This window comes from Thamnophis elegans, chromosome 3, assembly GCF_009769535.1.
Source record: "Thamnophis elegans isolate rThaEle1 chromosome 3, rThaEle1.pri, whole genome shotgun sequence".
NCBI classification, from domain to species: Eukaryota; Metazoa; Chordata; class Lepidosauria; order Squamata; family Colubridae; genus Thamnophis; species Thamnophis elegans.
In genome coordinates, this window is record NC_045543.1 from 60,762,984 (window position 1) to 60,780,967 (window position 17,984).

The 17,984-nt window shown below is 41.2% G+C and overlaps 1 protein-coding gene across 1 annotated transcript; it reads right to left on the bottom strand.

Annotated features, from left to right (window-relative positions):
- Positions 1-9,324: 9,324 nt before the first annotated feature.
- Positions 9,325-10,224, bottom strand: LOC116506171 (tetraspanin-3-like). Its single transcript, XM_032213823.1, has one exon. It carries the CDS (start codon positions 10,222-10,224, stop codon positions 9,325-9,327), a length of 900 nt encoding a protein of 299 aa, XP_032069714.1.
- Positions 10,225-17,984: the final 7,760 nt, after the last annotated feature.

The window sequence follows — 17,984 nt, forward strand, 5'->3', positions numbered from 1 at the left end:
GTTGTTGCTTTATACCTAAACAAATTTAAGCAAAAACATCAGAAAACATATTTCATGAATTTTTTACATGCCCACCAAACATAATAAATGCTCCTTCTTGTTAGTTACGTAACATAACATAAAGTTGAAGAACTTTTTACACTTTTATAAAATGATGCTCATTGATTTTTCTGGTGACATGTGCCAATGATACACCATTTTATAAAAAACACTCTTTAAGTATGACATAGTCTAAATTTCAGTCCTTTCAGCCACATTCTCCCACTGATTCATGTATATATTAAAACTGAATTTTTAGCACCCTTGGCATACATTCTTTCACTTGTTCCTGTTTCATATTTCAATAAGAATATATACATTTTAGCAATAACATGATCCTCACTTGTACATAGTTCCATTAAAAATTGAGCCTTGCATTGTTCAAAACCTAAATTTATCTACTTTAAATCTTTCTAATAATAAGTGTACGTACAAAAACCATCAACAAGGAGTCTGAATTCTAAGTGTTGATTAGCTCTTAATATAATAATTGGAATTTCTGCAGAGATTGGTTCCCCCCGCCCCAATTTGTTCTTAACTGCAGAAATGCTCTTTGTGGCAAGTGACAGTTTCACTAAATTTGGTAGGCAGCATCTCTATTCATTACTTGGATATTTGTGGGATTTCAGCTTGGGGAAGATTCCCCCCCCCCCACACACACACATTGTCAACCACTGTTTCAGTCTAGTTACAGATGCTTTGCTTGGGGGGGGGTCTTGGGAAAGAGAATCTGTGTGGCAGACAGTGGGAACATAAATGATCAAACGTGCTTGACAGGTTGTTGAATAGTTTCAATAGCTCATTAAAACAAGCAAACCAACTCCCATTTATTTGAACTTTTGAAAAATGCTTTGCTAGCTGATAAGAGAAATGAGCTCTAAATTCAAAAAACAATACATGTGTGGGAATAAATATCCATTTGGGTTCAGTTCCAAGTGGGAAGAAAGACACTGGAAACATGGAGGCTGCTTGGAAAGATGGTTTAATAGTGGACAGGACCACATGGGTTTTTTGGTCCTGGGCAAAGAAAAAAAACACATAGGTGGGGGAGAGAGAGATTTATAACCTCTCTTGGGTCCCGCTTTGGTGCTTCCTGTTCCTGTGTAAGAAATGTATTCTGATTGGTTGTCAGACTCCCGTGAGACCATGCAGGGGTAACTTTGTAGTATCTTGACTCCCAAGCTTGGTTGAATCTTGCTGGGTGATGTAATCTCCCTAGGTGCCATGTGGTGAGTTCTGTGGTTAGATTGGTAGAAGACTAATCCTACCTTTGTTGGATCTTGGTCATTTGCTTATGAATAGACCTAGCTATTTCTTTATCTCTTAAGTGCTGACATCTGCTGTGGGCTATTGAGGAAGGAGGGTCTATTAAGAGTGAGTCTGCTTCTTGCCTAAAAAATCATGTTTCTCCATTTCTCATCCAGGGAAATATAATATTCTGCCTTTTTAATGTTCGCTAGAATATTTCATTCTTCTAGGAGAGAGGTGAGTGCTTACTTCCTACACATGAGACAGGTCAACCTTGCATGTCTGGTAGAAAGTAGATATTGCTTGGTTCATTATTCCAAGGTAGAAACACTTCCTAAGAGATTTGGGTGAATATATTTTTTAATAAAAGCAGCGTATCGGATTAGAAATTCAGAACAAATGAAATTGTTTCCATCTGATAAACAGGCATTATGAAAACCCTGCAACCATCTTCTGCACTCCCTTAAAAAAGAAAGAAATGTTGTTGGCCCTCCAGAAAGGACTTTAGTGGAATGTGCACACCATGGTGAGGTATATGGCTATCTATTTTTCTCCTTTCCTCATTAGCATATAATATTATCATGTTCTTAATCTTCATTCGGTATTCAAAAGGACAAAAAGCCCATTGTATTCCAAAGGCATTGGAGTCAAAAACCTAAAAACAAACAGAACTCACATCACATCGATAACAAATATTTATTTGAACATTTGAAAACTGTTTTACTGGTGAATAGTAAAATGTGATGAATTGAGTCATTTAAAAATATTAAATATGAGAGGCAGATGATTGTTCTTTAGATAGTGCTATTTATGTGATGGCTCCTTCACACATTTAAGTGAGTCACTTGAAATTGTACTCTCTATATTCAATTACTCCATTCCTCCCTCCCTCCCTCCCTCCCTCCCTACCTACCTACCTACCTACACACACACACACACATATATACACATACATACACATACATACATATACATATACATACACACACACACACACACACACACACACACACACGCATATTGCCAGAAACATAATACACCATGTGCATGTGTACTTCAATAACTTAATAAGGTCTTAAATTTATGTAGCAAGGAAGAATTGCCAGCAGTTGGCAGCATCCACATTTGATTAATAATAATAAAGTTGATAGCTATGTCAGTGGAGGCATTTTTGATTCTTACTCATTCCAGTGTTTGATAGAGACTTTAGTTTTGTAATGTTGCCTATCATGGTCAATTGTGCAAGGGGACATATTAATTAGAAGGGTAGGGCAGTGCGGCTCATTTAATAAATAGCAATAGCACTTAAGACTTATGCTGCTCCATAGTGCTTTACAGCCCTCTCTAAGTGGTTCCCAGAGTCAGCATATTGCCCCCAACAATTTATATCCTTATTTAACCAACCTTGGAAGCATGGAAGGCTGAATCAATCTGGAGCCTCTCGGGATTGAACTCCAGGCAGTGGCCAGAGTTAGCTTACAATAGTCTGCAATATTGCATTCTAACCACTGTGCCACTAAAGCTCATGATGGTGTAAATACCCTACAGTAGACACCATATACAGGTGGTCCTTGAGTTATGACCACAATTAAGCCCAAATTTATCTTGCTAAATGAGAAATTTATTGAGTCTTACTCCATTTTACAACTTTTCTTGCCACATTTGTTAAGTGAATCCATGCAGTTGTTAAACTAGTAACATGGTTGTTAAGTGAATCTGGTTTCCCCATTGATTTTGCTTGTCAGAAGGTCGCAAAAGGGGATCACGTGACCCTGGGACACTGCAATCATCATAAATGTGGGTCAGTTGTCAAACATCAGAATGTAAATCACATGGGGATGCTGCAACAACAGTCATTAGTTTGAAAAATGGTCAAAAGTCACTTTTTTCAGTAAAACCTGTAACTTTGTCACTAAGTGAAGTGTTATAAGTCAAGGACTACCTGTATTTGCTTCAAGAGGCCTATAGCAGTGGCATGTGTGCTTGAGGCATGCCTGTGCAGTGCTAAAAAAGGAACATTCTGAAGGCTTCCAAGTCTACAAAGGTAAGTAGAACAGCAATGCGGGAGGATCTGCTGTGCCACACGATTTAAATTAGCTAGAAAGCAGGGAATCAGATGATTCTAGCTAATATAAATCGTGCGGCACAGCTGATCACTGGAAATACCGATTTGGCCAAACTGGTAGCATTTTTTACTACCGGTTTGGGCGAACCAGTCTGAACTGGTAGCATTTCGCCCCTGGCTTATAACATACAGAATTGCTCATGGAACAGTGTGGATTAATGCAACTCCTATTGTACCTGCTGTTCCATTTCTTGTTCTATATACAATGTGGTACAAATCAATGTTTCCTTTTACTTACAATACAATACAATAGCAGAGTTGGAAGGGACCTTGGAGGTCTTCTAGTCCAACCCCCTGCCTAGGCAGGAAACTCTATACCATTTCAGACAAATGGCTATCTAACATCTTCTTAAAGACATCTGGTGTTGGGGCATTCACAACTTCTGGGGGCAAGCTATTCCACTGATTAATTGTTCTAACTGTCAGGAAATTTCTCCTCAGTTCTAAGTTGCTTCTCTCCTTGATTAGTTTCCACCCATTGCTTCTTGTTCTGCCCTCAGGTGCTTTGGAAAATAGTTTGACTCCCTCTTCTTTGTGGCAACCCCTGAGATATTGGAACACTGCTATCATGTCTCCCCTAGTCCTTCTTTCTATTAAACTAGACATACCCAGTTCCTGCAACCGTTCTTCATATGTTTTACTCTCCAGTCCCCTAATCATCTTTGTTGCTCTTCTCTGCACTCTTTCTAGAGTCTCCACATCTTTTCTACATCGTGGTGACCAAAACTGAATGCAGTATTCCAAGTGCTTGATTATCTTTTCCAGAATCTTTCCTAGTATTGAGGTCAGGCTGATAGGTCTGTGGTTTCCTGGATCCGTTTTTTCCCCTTTTTTTGAAGATGGGAACCACATCAGCTCTTTTCCAGTCCTCTGGTAGTTCCCTGGTGCTCCAGGATCTCTGAAAGATATAGTTCAGTGGTTCTGAGATCTCATCTGGCAGTTCCTTCAGAACCCTGGGGTTTAATCCGTCCGGTCCTGGTGATTTGAACTCATCTAGGGTAGACAGGTGGTTACTTACCATTTTCTTCCCTATTTCAACTTATGTTCCTAATCTGATTTTTATGGTGCTGTTTTTGATAGGTTGGACTTTTTTATCCCTTTGTGTAAAGACAGATGCAAAACATGAGTTAAATATAGTAGTTCTGCTTTCTCCCTGTTGCTTGTCACCTTCCTGCCACTTTCTCCCAGCAATGGACCAATTGTTTCCTTAACTTTTTTCTTGTTTTTAATATGTTGGAAGAAGCTTTTTTTGTTATTTTTTACTTTTGTGGCAAGCCTTTCTTCACTGTGAGCTTTCCTTACTTCATTCACTAATATGAATAAACTTTAAATCAAAGTATTTTGATTACATATTTAGATCAATGTAAGAACAGAAACCATAAGAGTTTAATTGTTAGCCTGGAAGGTCAGTTTAATATAGTGGCTTAAATCCCTGCCTGATTTCTTCTTGCTTTTCAAAAGTGATTTGGTGGCGGTTTTCTTTCTTTTCTACTTTTCTTTCAGAGAGAGATAGAAAAACAGGCATCAAAGTCCTTTTAATTAACATACACACACAAACTTCACAAATTCAGCAGCAAAGAAAGCAGAATTTCTGGCTAATCTCCCTGAGAAGCTGCCTCAATAATCCCAGATAAGAAATTGACAGATGTACGGCCCTAGCAAAGGAAAAAAAAAAGAATAGCTGCTGTTAGAATTTCTGGCTCTGTCATTAGGAAAAGCACTTGTTGGCAAGCTTTAAAAGATCAAATACACCCAGAAGTCTTCTGGAAATAAGCGTTTCTTTTCACGCTCTAATGTAATTAGCTACCACCCACACAAAAACCCCTTTAATTAAAAAGAAATATTTCAGAAGCATATTAGCAAGATGGCTCTCCTTGTGCACCGATTGTCCCTATTTATCAATAGCAAACCATGCAACCCTTTGAGGGTGATGTTTGTGGGAGACGGGGCTGAGAACTGCTATTACTCTGTTAAGGTCTTTCTTGATTTCATTTTCTGACTGATATCGAGCAATAGAGAAAGCTGCCTGTTCCACTTTGCATCTTTGGTCATCATAGCTAATCTACAGCGTCTTCCAACTATAATTATGCTACAATAATAGCAATAGCAATGAAAGGGCTCAGTGGGTAAGACGCTGAGCTTGTCAATCAGAAAGGTTGGCAATTCAGCGGTTCAAATCCCTAGTGCCGTGTAACAGAGTGAGCTCCCATTACTTGTCCCAGCTTCTGCCAACCTAGCAGTTCGAAAGCATGTAAAAATGCAAATAGAAAAACCACCTTTGGTGGGAAGATGTTCTGTGCACCTTTGGCATCTAGTTATACTGGCCACATGACCACGGAGACGTCTTCGGACTGCACTGGCTCTTCAGCTTTGAAATGGATATTATCACTGCCCCCTAGAGTCAGAAACTACTAGCACATATGTGAGAGGGGAACCTTTACCTTAATAGCAATGAGGACAGACCGTATGTTGCTTAGTGATGGCTGGGTAATGCTATGAAGATGCCACAGGTAATCCTCAACTTACGAGTTCTTTTAGTGACCATTCAAAGTTATGGCAGTGAAAAATAAGGGATTTACAATCACGTTTCACACTTACGACCCTTGTAGTATCCCCATGCTCGTGTGATCAAAATTCAGATGCTTGGCAACTGGTTCATACTTATGACCCTTGCTGTGTCCCAAGGTCATGTGATCCCTTTTTGCAACCTTTTCACAAGCAAAATCAATGGGGAAGTCAGATTCACTGAATAGCCATGTTATTAATTTAACAACTGCATGGACTCACTTAACAACTGTAGCAAATGTGGCTAAACTCACTTAACAAATATCTCACTTAACCAAAATTTAGGGCTTAATTTCAGTCGTAAGTCAAGGACGACGACTGAGTTAGTTCTAAGTGAGATACTAGGAATTGTAGTCCAGTTACACTTAGAGAGGATACAGAATCTCATTTCTGGTCTATCCAAAGATTCCTAGTAGAGATCTTTCTAAGCTGCATCTAAGATGCTAAGGATTGAATTTAAGTCTTTTCTTCACACTCCTCTTCTTCCCCCATATATCTTTTTAAAAGTAGTTTGTTGTTAACAATGGATTCATTTACAAGGCTTTTAAACCACACAAATCAAAGCCAAAAAGTGTACCTTTATGATGTTAGATTAGAATCAAAATTAAACATAGCACTACAACAGTTAAATACATAGGAAAAAAGAAACAAATGTGTGTGCATGTATAGAGACAGAGAATTCCACATTCAATGGACATATATTAAAACATCATTCTTCATCAGATTAAATAGTCATTGCGTTCAAGCACCACAGCCTGATAGAACAACTGCATTTTAATGGACTTTCTAGAAGTCAGAAGGAACCATTCTGATATTCAGGGGCAAACTGTTCAGAGGAGAAGGCTGCAACTAAAAATTTAAACTTCTGAGGTCCCTGCGGTTTTTGAAAGAAGGATCCCATCCTACTCAATCCTTTCATAAGGGCTGAGGTTACTAGGAGAAGACAATCCAGCAGATATTTAAGCTTTGGACTTCGATGGGCTTTAAAGATAGCAACCACCACTTGGAATCCAAGTAATAGCTAGGTATTACATGGTTATGCAATAGCACATCCTTATGTGCTTAAACTGCTGCATTCTGAATGAGGTATTGCTTCCTAAGGCTGGATGAAAGCAGCCCCAAACAGAGTATCACAATAATTTAGTTGAGAGGTGACAAGGCATTTGTGCCAACTAGCCATTAGGGTTACTTGCAATCTTCTTCATAACCCCAATGGAAAATCTTGGATGTTTTGTGTCCTCGTAATTCAAGCTACATGTAAAGCAAGTATCATGAAATGGCATTTGAAAGCCATCAATTATCCTGAAAGCGTTGCCCAATTTGAGGTAAGAGTAAACATCTTATTATGCTTACTTAAAGGCTGAAAAGCAGTGTAGGCACTTAAAAATAAATGGAAAGGAAACTATTACGGCTGCTTTATTAATAAATTGCTTTAGAAGCCAATTCAGGGCAGCCATTGCACTGTAAATGATGCAGAAATTGCCCTGATTTTCATTGGTTATAAACATTGGAAGGGCATTATGCTTGGTGTTATCTTCTGTTCTTTCTATAAAGACAGGGAATTATCTTTTTTTTTAATTGCATGTCAGAGGCTAGGACAACATAAAATTAAGAATTGAAGACTTCCAATCCCATGTGCCCCTACTGTATTCAAGCATGCATGTAGAGATCATAAAGAGAGACAATATTCCTTGATGTAAAAATAGACCTGTTCACACTCATCAGAACATTTCATATTTGTTTCAGGACCAGGACATTTTTTGATTCCCAAATACATGTGATTTCAAACGAGAACGTCCCAACCTTGTAATATTCGGTGACTTCCCAAAATGCTGGCCAAAATTATTTTAAAAAGGGTTGTTTTGTTTATTTGGTGCCCCTTCCCTTCCTTTCTCCCTCCACTAGTGGTATCCACCTGGACTAACGGGTCTCTGGTCTCCAGATTGGAAAACTTTCTCCTAGGGGCATTTGACTGGCTACTGTTGGAGGCAGTATATTCAGGTAGAGGTAGCATTATTGAGTGTTTCTCAACCTCCAAACTTTACAATATTTGGATTTCAACTCCCCAAATTCCTCAGCCAGCATTCTCCGTGCCCCAGCATACTGGTTGAGGAATTCTGGGAGGTGAAATCCAAATGTCGTTAATTTGCTGAGGATGAGAAAATCTAATCTATCAGTGCCTAGGACAGCATGGAAATGCATTATGTAAATTAGATCACACATAACCAATATCCAATTGGGAATGCCTGCTGTGGTGTGTATGTGTGTGGTGTGGAGAGAGAGGGGAAGGGAGGGAGGGAGAAAGAGACACAGCTCTTCTTCATCCCTTGATGAAAAATTCTGGAGAACACAAAATCTTTTCCTTTTTGGAGGTCACATTTTAATGGTCTAAATCAGGAAACTTGATAACTTGTGGACTTCAACTCCCAGAATTCCCCAGCCAGCCTTCTTTGCAAGATTGATGTCAACCTACCCAGGTATACCAGTTAAAAAGCACACCCAGAAGAAGCCTGCTGTACTTTAAGTCTGCATAACTTCCCAGAGACTGGTGGGAGGAGCTGCTTGTTGTAAGTAGGGAAGACTGAGAGGGAGTGCAGAGGACAACCATTTGTTGGAAGTGGTGTAGGGTTTCCTGCTTAAGCAAGGGGTTGGACTAGAAGACCTCCAAGGTCCCTTCCAACTCTGTTATTCTATTCTAACTCCCAGCCTGCCCTCCACTCCTTCATCTTCAAAATCACACTGATCTGCTGACAATGCAAACCCCAACCCAAATAATTATATTGCAATTGACTCTTATGCCACAGAGCCACATATTGAGAATTCAGTGCTTCCTATTTCGTACTCTGAATAATCTCTTATAATCTGTGCTTTTCTTCTCACCATTTTCATTCTTGAATTCTCTTGAGGGGGGGAGTTCCCCCTCCTTCTGCCTCTTTTTTTTCACTTGCCAAGTGTATGATGTACTCCATGATCCTACAAAAAGTAATTATTCTGTTTTTTCTTCTTCAGACCTCAACCTCTTGAAGGGCCTTTGAGATGTTAAATTCCTACCATTATTTCATTAATGCCAACTATCCCATACTTCCTGAACACCACAACCAGTGAAATATCAAAGACTTAATGGTCACATACACTATATAATAAACACTACTTTTCCAGTACAGTATTTGCAATTACTTAATTTTAATTTTTATATTAACTTTTAAAAATTGTATCTAAGCACACCACTTATACACAAAGGAAACTGTGTTCTTTAAGACATCAAGAGGGAAAATTTTATATAACCCAATTTTAAAAGGAGTGTGTAAAACCACCAGAAATACAGTAAGTAGAGCCAGTGTGGCCCTTTAAGAAAAAGCAGAAGAATCCATAATGTGAAAGTCTTGGGCTGGGGGTGCCTTCATTAGTATTCCATTGCTGATAGCAGCTAATATTTCCAGGCAAATGGCCAGCACACAACACCAATCCATATACTGTGTGATAAACCTCAGCCTTTTCTGTAGCTTCATAAGACATCCTTCCTTGAAGAGTTTCTCTGATTGGTTTAGGTCACCATTGCAATCCAAGAAAGTCTCTTTGCAACAGCTTTCTGGAACAAGGACGTGTCCATTCTGGAGATACTTTGGGAGCCCTTCTGTCCAGTCAGTGTAATTGTAGATCCCACAACACTTTAATTGTTTGTGGATGGCGTTCACCATCTCAGTGCTGCAATGATGTGGAGAACTCCCGTTGTATTGGTGGAAAAAGTGACCCAGACTGCTTTTCAGTTGGTAGCATGCTTTAGCAGAGTAGACTTGGGTCATGGCGACCGAGGAAGTTTCCAGACAGAACAGGACCAGCAGCAAATACATTAGAATTCCTTGACTATAATGAGAATTTCTCACAGGGTTGTAGACTGCCAACAACCCAGCTAGTAAAAGCAAAGCAGCGGTCAGGATAGCCAGCCAGCCCGGCAGAGGGAAGAATTGATTTGGAAAGAAGGCTCCATAGTTTTTGTAGGTAAGGATCACAAATATTCCTCCAAACAGTAAGAACAAGGAAGTTCCCCAAAGAAAGAAACCAACGAAAGTCAGAACAACTTTAGGTAAGGCTCTGTCCCAGGGCTCAGTGGCAAGTATCAAGAAAGGATTGAAATTGAGATTATGCCAAATCCTTCTGATTTTACAACATTGCATTATAATTCCATGTACATTATTCCTTTCCTTTTTCCTCTCTACCTCGCTCCCTCCTTCCAGAAATACCTCCATCTTTAGGCAGGTGCAGATAGATCCAACCTTGATCCCCAGTGAGGATCAGCCTCTTTTCTTTATAGTTTTGCAGTCCCCATCCTGCAAAGCTTATGGACTCAGTGCTAATTAGATATATACCTCACATAAAACATGGTTAGTCCAGTCAGTTTCTTGAATATACCCTAACTGTGATTCTTTTATAAACCACCTTAGCTGGGTTTACAAAGCCTTCTCATTTCTATTTTTTCCCTTTTTAATCCCCCTGCCTTTCATTTAAATGGTGAATTAAAGGAGAATTTGGCACATGGTTGAACTGCACCAGCAAAAAGCCTAAGAACCATAGGATATTTAATGGAAGATAAAAACACATGTTGTAGTTATTGCCCTTTTGTTTTCAGGATGCAACAAGGAACAACAAAAGGAAAGTTGGATTTATCTGACAGTTGTTTATTAGACACACTTGCATTTTGGGTGAGCAGGTCTTTTCCTGAAAAATACAGGATGTGTGACATGTCCCAGTGAAAGTAGATTACTAAATGTTCTGCAACTGGCTTGCCTTGTAAAATTGGCAGTGGATTAAACCAAGCAAACAGACCTGCCTAACTCCATTCTTATGCATGGAACAGAAGATGGCTGTGCAAATCTTAGCAGGTAAGGACTATAACAGGGTAGATTTGTAAAACTCACTGAATCACAGTAACTACACTGGCCTACCATATTTTATGACGCCCAGCCCTTAGAATGAGTTTACAGTTCAGTCTGTTGCAAAAACTTAAATTACATCTGCAAACTGTAGTTAAGTTTGTTAATAAATTCTGAGAAGAGTTAAGATTGTACAGTTTTAAGACAGGCTCTCAGCTTGTTGATAGTTAGAATATTCTGAAGCAGTTAGTTTATAGCTCATTCGCCTATATAACACTAACTGTATTGTTATTATTTGCTTTCTGGATTTATATGCCATCTTCCTGTTGGATTACCCATGATATCTTGTTATTTAAAACAGTCTGCATACTAAAATATAAAATCCCTTAATAAATACTAGAAAATTAAAATAGGAATAAAAATATCCCATTAAAGATTGTTTCAGCCAAATTTAAGTGGCATTTAATGGGTAGGGTAGTTCATTAATTCAATAAGTACATATCTGAATTTTCTACATGAAGATAAGATTTTATGCTTTTAATAGCAAAATCTCATATCTGTTGGAGTTTCCCAAAGTCATTTAAATCACATCTCCACAAATTCTATCTAAAAGTATGCGGTAATGAATTCAAATATACTTTTTCTTTTAAAAAGTAGCTTGAAAAGGATGGCACGCATGACGTGGCACACAGCATTCTCTCTGTGGGCACGCAAGTTCAGATCCACTGCTCATGCGCTTGTGCCTCCCACTGGCCATCTGGTTTTCAGGTCTCTGCCACGCATGCATGGTGGTGGTTTGGGGCATTTTTCCAAGCTCTTAACATATTTTTGTAATATGGTGACCAAAATTGGATGCAGTATTCCAGGTGTGGTCTTACTAAGGATTTACAAAGTGGCACTGATACTTCTCATGATTTTGATTCTATGCCTCTGTTTAGGCAACCAAGGATTGTATTAACTTTTTTCCACTGCTGCCGCACACTGCTCACTCATGTTTAAGTGATTGTCTGCTAGGACTCCAAGGTCCCTCTCACAGTTACCATTTTTGATCCAGGTTTCTCCTCATCTTTACTTATTCCTTTGATTTTTCCTGCCTAAGTGTAAAAGATTTACTCTGCATGTCCTCAACCTGCATGTCCTCAACCACTTTGTGATAATAGGGAAGGTATATATTAAGAAGAAAAGCAATCAGGCTTTGCCGCAGTTGTTATATTTTCATTTACTGAAACAGGACAACTAAGCTGCGAGTCAGAAACAGGTAGAAAAAGAGCCCCAGGTTTATTGGCAAGTCTTCTCTTTGGGGAAATAATTATATTGTGTTTATTTTCCCCATTTCTCTCTCCTCATAAAACTTAATGAGATATTAACATTTGAGTTACAGCTGTCTTTATAGTTTATTCTATAAGTTCTAAAAGGTATTTGATGACTAAGACAGCCTCCAGAGACATTTTACAGCCCCTCACAGCTCTTCTGGTAAGGACTCTGCTGCTTTCTCTTTCTGAATAGCACAGGATAATTTTGACACATTATCAAGGTGCCTGTCTTTCTAAATATTTTCCTGATACATAATTCACTCAGTTCTGATTCTCCGCACTTGTGTGAAACCAAGAGGTGGGGCGAGAGGAGGAGAGCATACAATTAAATTATTGTGCTTCTTCACTGAAAGAGTGAGAAGAAAAGAATCCTGAAGATCCAACAGAACCTATGTCTTGCAGTGATCACAAAATTGGTGTCCATTTATGAAATTCTGCAGATGCACTTGTGTGAACTATCACAGTTTTCTTCACTCTTCTGTCATGCACCAGTGTTCTTATCTAGCCAAGTTCTCAATTCTTAAAGATGATTCATTAAAATTGTACTACAGTAATTCAAGTTCCTGAACTACCATCTGCATCTTCCTGCATTGACTGCAGCTCCTCTAATTCATAATTGGTGGCCATTTGGTTGGGACTGATAAGAACTTGTATCTAGTGATCTTTTATCCCAACTTTAGTGGAAGGAGCACAGGGAAATGGCTGTGCTATATGTGTTTTGAATTTGGAATCTTAATGTCAGCTTTTAGACGTGATAGCAAAGATGTCTTTCATAGTTACTTGAGACTAGGAATATCGAGTCCTTGTCAGAAGAAATAACACTGGATTAAAATGAAAAAAAAATGGTTGAATTGAATATATAGCAGTTTTCTGTATTCCAATGGTCAGTTTCATCCAAAGATCATGATAATCTAATTTCAGATTAAGTAGGCCCTGTAATGGAGCTGTACTAGTGTATCACAAAGCAAGGGGTTTCCTCTTCCTTTCTCTTTTCTCTGCTCTGCTTTTTCTTAATGATATTAGTTCTCTTTCATCTGCTACCTAAGGAAAAACAGTATTCTCTTCAGCCTCCTTCCCATTTATTTATTTAAAATACTCCTTTGTACTTATTTATGTACTTTCTTGATTAATTGCATGCATTTTGTTGTATTGATGCTGTTGTGAGCTGCCCAAAATTTGTTGGAGTCAAGTGACATCCAAATTGAATCAATCAATCTATCAGTCAGTCCATCAATCAAATAATTTATATGGCCAGCTATCTAACCAATGAAACCCTAGGAGCATCATGAGGCTGATACAGCATGGGTTGCACAGGTAAACCCACCAGTGGCTGGCCAGGTTAGGTGGTCTTAATAGAATGGACCTTATAGATTCATTTTAGTTTGGCCTTTTACTCCAGTGCCCTGGAGTCCCAAAGTTGACGTTTAACTTCCTCATATTACAAATAGGGCTGAACAGTGTGGCAAGACTCTGTAAAGGAGGGGCACAGGAAGCCAGACGTGGGGGAGAGATACAACAGAGAAGTTGCAGAAAACTGTTGGTATGAATATCTGCTTTTGTATTTTTCCAAGATGTACTTCCCTGTTCTGAACAGGGGTTTTTACGTTTTGTATGAATACGCCTCTTTAAACGCCCTCTGATTGATGAAGTTTGATTAAAGGTATAAAATCACTGCCCTGGGCGTAGCCAGGCCAGTTCAGATTTTGGTGTGTGAACATGCTGAACTCGATGCATCCAATAAACCTGTTTCTCTTCCTTCGTGGTCTCAAGTCCTGATCTTTCGTAAGTAGATTACAAACCACAATCTGCTGCAACATTTTTGGCGAGCCAGCCAGGAGCTGAGGGGTCTTTGGGACCCTCTGGAACGTCCACCCCGATGTCAGAGCTCATCTTGTCAGGGGGAACCTCCCTGGCGCCAACGGACCCGTTTGATCCGAGGGACTTCCCAGCGACAGAGGGCTCTGGCAGCAGCGTTTGGCGATTCCAAGAACCACCAGAGAAGGACCAGAGACCAGGCATCTAAAAGGCATCTAAAAGGCTGGCCAGCATCGCAGGAGGGAAGCCAAGTACATGAGGCAAGTACTGTGGGAACCCTATTTAGACCCGGACTCCTTGTTGAGCCGGAGGTGAGGCCTGATCTCCCTCACTAGGTGAAAGGTTTTGGGGAGGATTGTCTAGTGTATGTGTGTGTGTGATTGAGGGGGGGCTACTGCATTTCCCTACGATAGCCGTGTCCATCCGGTATCCTGGGTCAGAAGCCTGTGTGGGGTGATTGCTAAATCCTTGTTGTCTGGTACCCTGGAAGGAGTTGGGGGGGGCAGCAGTGTTCCCTTGACCCCTTACAATGTATGTTAAATCATTTTAAAGAAGGATATGTGACTCAGGACTATGGCATTGAGTGAAGCAGGCATGAGCTTAAAAAGTTTTGTGAATCTGAATGGCCCACTTTTGGTTTTGGGAGGCCTAACAAAGGCAATTTTTGATCCCAACCTAGCTTTGAATGTCCATAGGTTAGTGTTTGATCCTGATTAAACAGGATCCGTATATTGACGTGTAGTACAATTTGTTGAGGAGACAGCTTGGCTAAAAAACAAATGCAAAAGACCAACAGTATATTCTTATGGCTGTTCGGGTTGCACACCCCAAATGTCCCAAGCAGAGACCACCAATCCTAGCTAGTGCCCCAGAAGACTTGCCAGAACAGGAAGAGGATCACCACGACCCTCACCACGACCATGCCAAAGGGGGGCTACACCTAGTAGCTCAAGAGACTTGAGGGCATCAACAAGCCGAGCATCTGTGGAGTGGATAGAGTGAGGGCTGGACGGTGTGACCTCTATGATGTCAGAAGAAAGTCCTGTCAGAGAGACAGAGGATGGGGACCCTCTGAGCTCACCAGAATTTTGGGAGAAGAAGGAAGAGGAGATAGAGCAGTCTGAAGAGAGGGAGAAGATTAGAATTGCAGTGTCTAACATTCTAAAACCTGATGTTCCTGCTCACACCAATCTGGCTGACTTTACTGAGCAACGCTTCCCTTCAAGGGACCCGAGATGGAGCCCCTATGACCCCCACCAGTTGACTCTGCTATGTAACCATCAACAGTTAATTGTAAGGGCTGTCTGGCTGGAAGGGAAGCCAGCCACTAAAATGTCTAAACTCTGCCGAAAGCCCCGAGGTTTTTATTTATGGTAACCACTAATCTTCCTGAAAATATTCGGATGCTAGCTATGGCCTTTATTTCTCAGTCATCCGACACAAGCTGTAGAAGCTGGAAGGGGCACTGGGGAAGCCCCTCAAGGAGCTTATGGAAGTAGCTAGAAAAACTCTCGTCAATAGAGACTTGTTGGAGGAGAAGAAAAAAAAATCAAAAGATGCAGAAAAAAAGCAGAAGTGCTCGCGGCAGCAATTAGGGAGGGGAACAGGGCCCCACCCTTGGGACGGAACCGATGTGCCATCTGTTACGAACATGGCCACTGGGGAGGGGAGTGCCTCAACTGGGACTGGGCTCCACCCCCTGAGGAAAGGGAAGATGACCGCCCTAGGATGCCAAGGGATCCCCCCTACCAAGCTGCCCCAGGAGACGTGAATCTCACAGGAGGCCCTTCAATGGCATGCAGAGGAAAATGGTTTTCAGTCATTGATTCAAAAGATGCTTTCTTGTTTGCCTTCGAATGCCCAGTCAAAGGCAGAAAGCAGCAATATGCTTGGACACGTTTGCATCAAGGCTTTGAAAAAACTCCCCCACCTTATTTGGAGCTGCATTAGCCATGGATTTGAAACTTTTAGACATTGCCTCACCTGATGTGGTTTTGCAAGATGTAGCTGACTTGTTGGTCACAGGCCAGACAGAGGAAGCTTGTCATGCCACTGCAGCAGCCCTACTGCTCCTGCTATGAGGCCTCTCGGAACAAAGCCCAATTAGTCCAATTGGAAGTTAAATATTTGGGCTACAACATCCAGCAGGGACAAAGAACTTTGGGCCATGAGAGGAAGGAAGCCATTTGCCAATTGCCGGCCCCACGAAATAGGAAGGAATTAAGGAGCTTTTTGGGGGCAGCAGAATTTTGTCGCATTTGGATTCTCAATTTCGCATTGTTAGCAAAGCCACTCTATGAAGCTACCAAGAGGACCGGAAAAGGAGCCCTTGAGGTGGGAAGAAGAGGAACAGAACAGCTTTTTGGAATTGAAGCATGCTGTGACTCAGGCTCCTAGTTTTCTGACTTGACAGCCTTTTCAGTTGTTTGTGGACATTAAGCAGAATATGGCCATTGGGATACTGACCCAACAGTTGGGAACATGGTATCGTCCGGTTGCATATTTGTCCAAACAGCTGGATCCGGTGGCCAAAGGGTGGCCAGCCTGTCTCAAGGCTGTGACAGGAACTGCCCTACTTACCCAGGAAGCCAATAAGCTCACCTTTGGACAGCAATTAAATATCTACACCCCCCATGCTCTTCGAGCTGTCCTAGACCAGAAAGGTCATTTGTGGCTTACCAATCCACGAATGTTGAAGTATCAGGGGCTTATCACACATAACCCCCTCATCAAACTTGTTCAGTCATATGCTTTGAATCCAGCAACCCTGTGGCCTGAACCAGACTCTGAAATTACTCATGATTGTTTGCAAACCATTGAAGAAACCTATGCCAGTCACCCAGATTTGAAGGATAAACCCCCATCGCACAAAGATGCAACTCTTTGTACAGATGGAACCAGCTTTCTACATGAGGGCGTGCGAAAAGCAGCTTATGCTGTAGTCACCCGTGATGATGTGTGGGAAGCCATGCCCCTACCACCGGAAACCAGTGCCCACTTGGCAGAACTACATGCCCTCACAAGGCTTTGGAATTGGCATGAGATCTACGAGTCAACATTTACACAGAGTCCAAATAGGCCTTCCTAACCGTCCAAGTCCATGGAGTTTTAGGAAAGAGCTCTTCACAGGAAAGAGGCCTCATCACAGCTGGGGAAAAGGACATCAAATATGGCCCAAATTGTGCATTTGTTGGACAGTGTATGGGCCCCCAAACAAGTTGCCATTATGCATGTATGGGTCATCAGAAAGGGGTTTCAACAACTGAAAGAGGAAACAACAAAGTTGATCAAGTTGCCAGAGCAGCAGCCTTGGATCCCCCTTCTCTATAAGCCACATGCCTCACTCAGCCCCAGGAAGAACAACCCCCATTGTATAGTCACTCAGGAACCCAGCAAGCTGAAGCAATAGGGGTGGAACTACTAGATGGGTGGTGGGTTCTGCCGGACACAAAGGTGTTTGTTTCCCAGCAGTTGGCATGGGATGCTGTCTCCTCCCTGCATAAGCATTTGCACTTAGGAAAAACGGCTTTGAAATAAAGCCTTGGCTCAGGGAGGTCTATATCAACAATTTTTCTAGCCTGGCAGCTGCTGTTTGCTCTCAATGTCAGGTATGTGCTGCTAATAACCCTCCGTCAAGGCCCAGTTCAGGTGGGAGAGTCAAGAGGGCAGATCACACCATAGAGGATAAGTTGGCCAAAATTTGTCAGGAAACTCATCTCAAATGGCCGGATGATGCCCACAGCATGGCGTTGCTGGCAAAGAGGTGCACTCTCACCGAGGAGTTGGGTGTCTCGCCATTTGAATTGTTGTATGGGAGGGTTCCTAATTGCGTGGCCCACAGGTGTTGCCCAACCCCAAGTTACAGACATGGTGAAGCTCAAACAGTTGCCAGCCCTGAATGCCATAGTCCACCAATTGCAAAAATATGTTTTGTCTTGTCGTTCTCATGAAATTGTAACTCCAGTCCACAACTTCCACCCAGGACAAGAAGTCTGGGTGAAGGACTGG

Coding starts and splice junctions, on each gene's coding strand:
- LOC116506171 (XM_032213823.1), bottom strand. CDS start 10,224: ATGGAGGTATTTCTGGAAGGAGGGAGCGAGGTAGAGAGGAAAAAGGAA.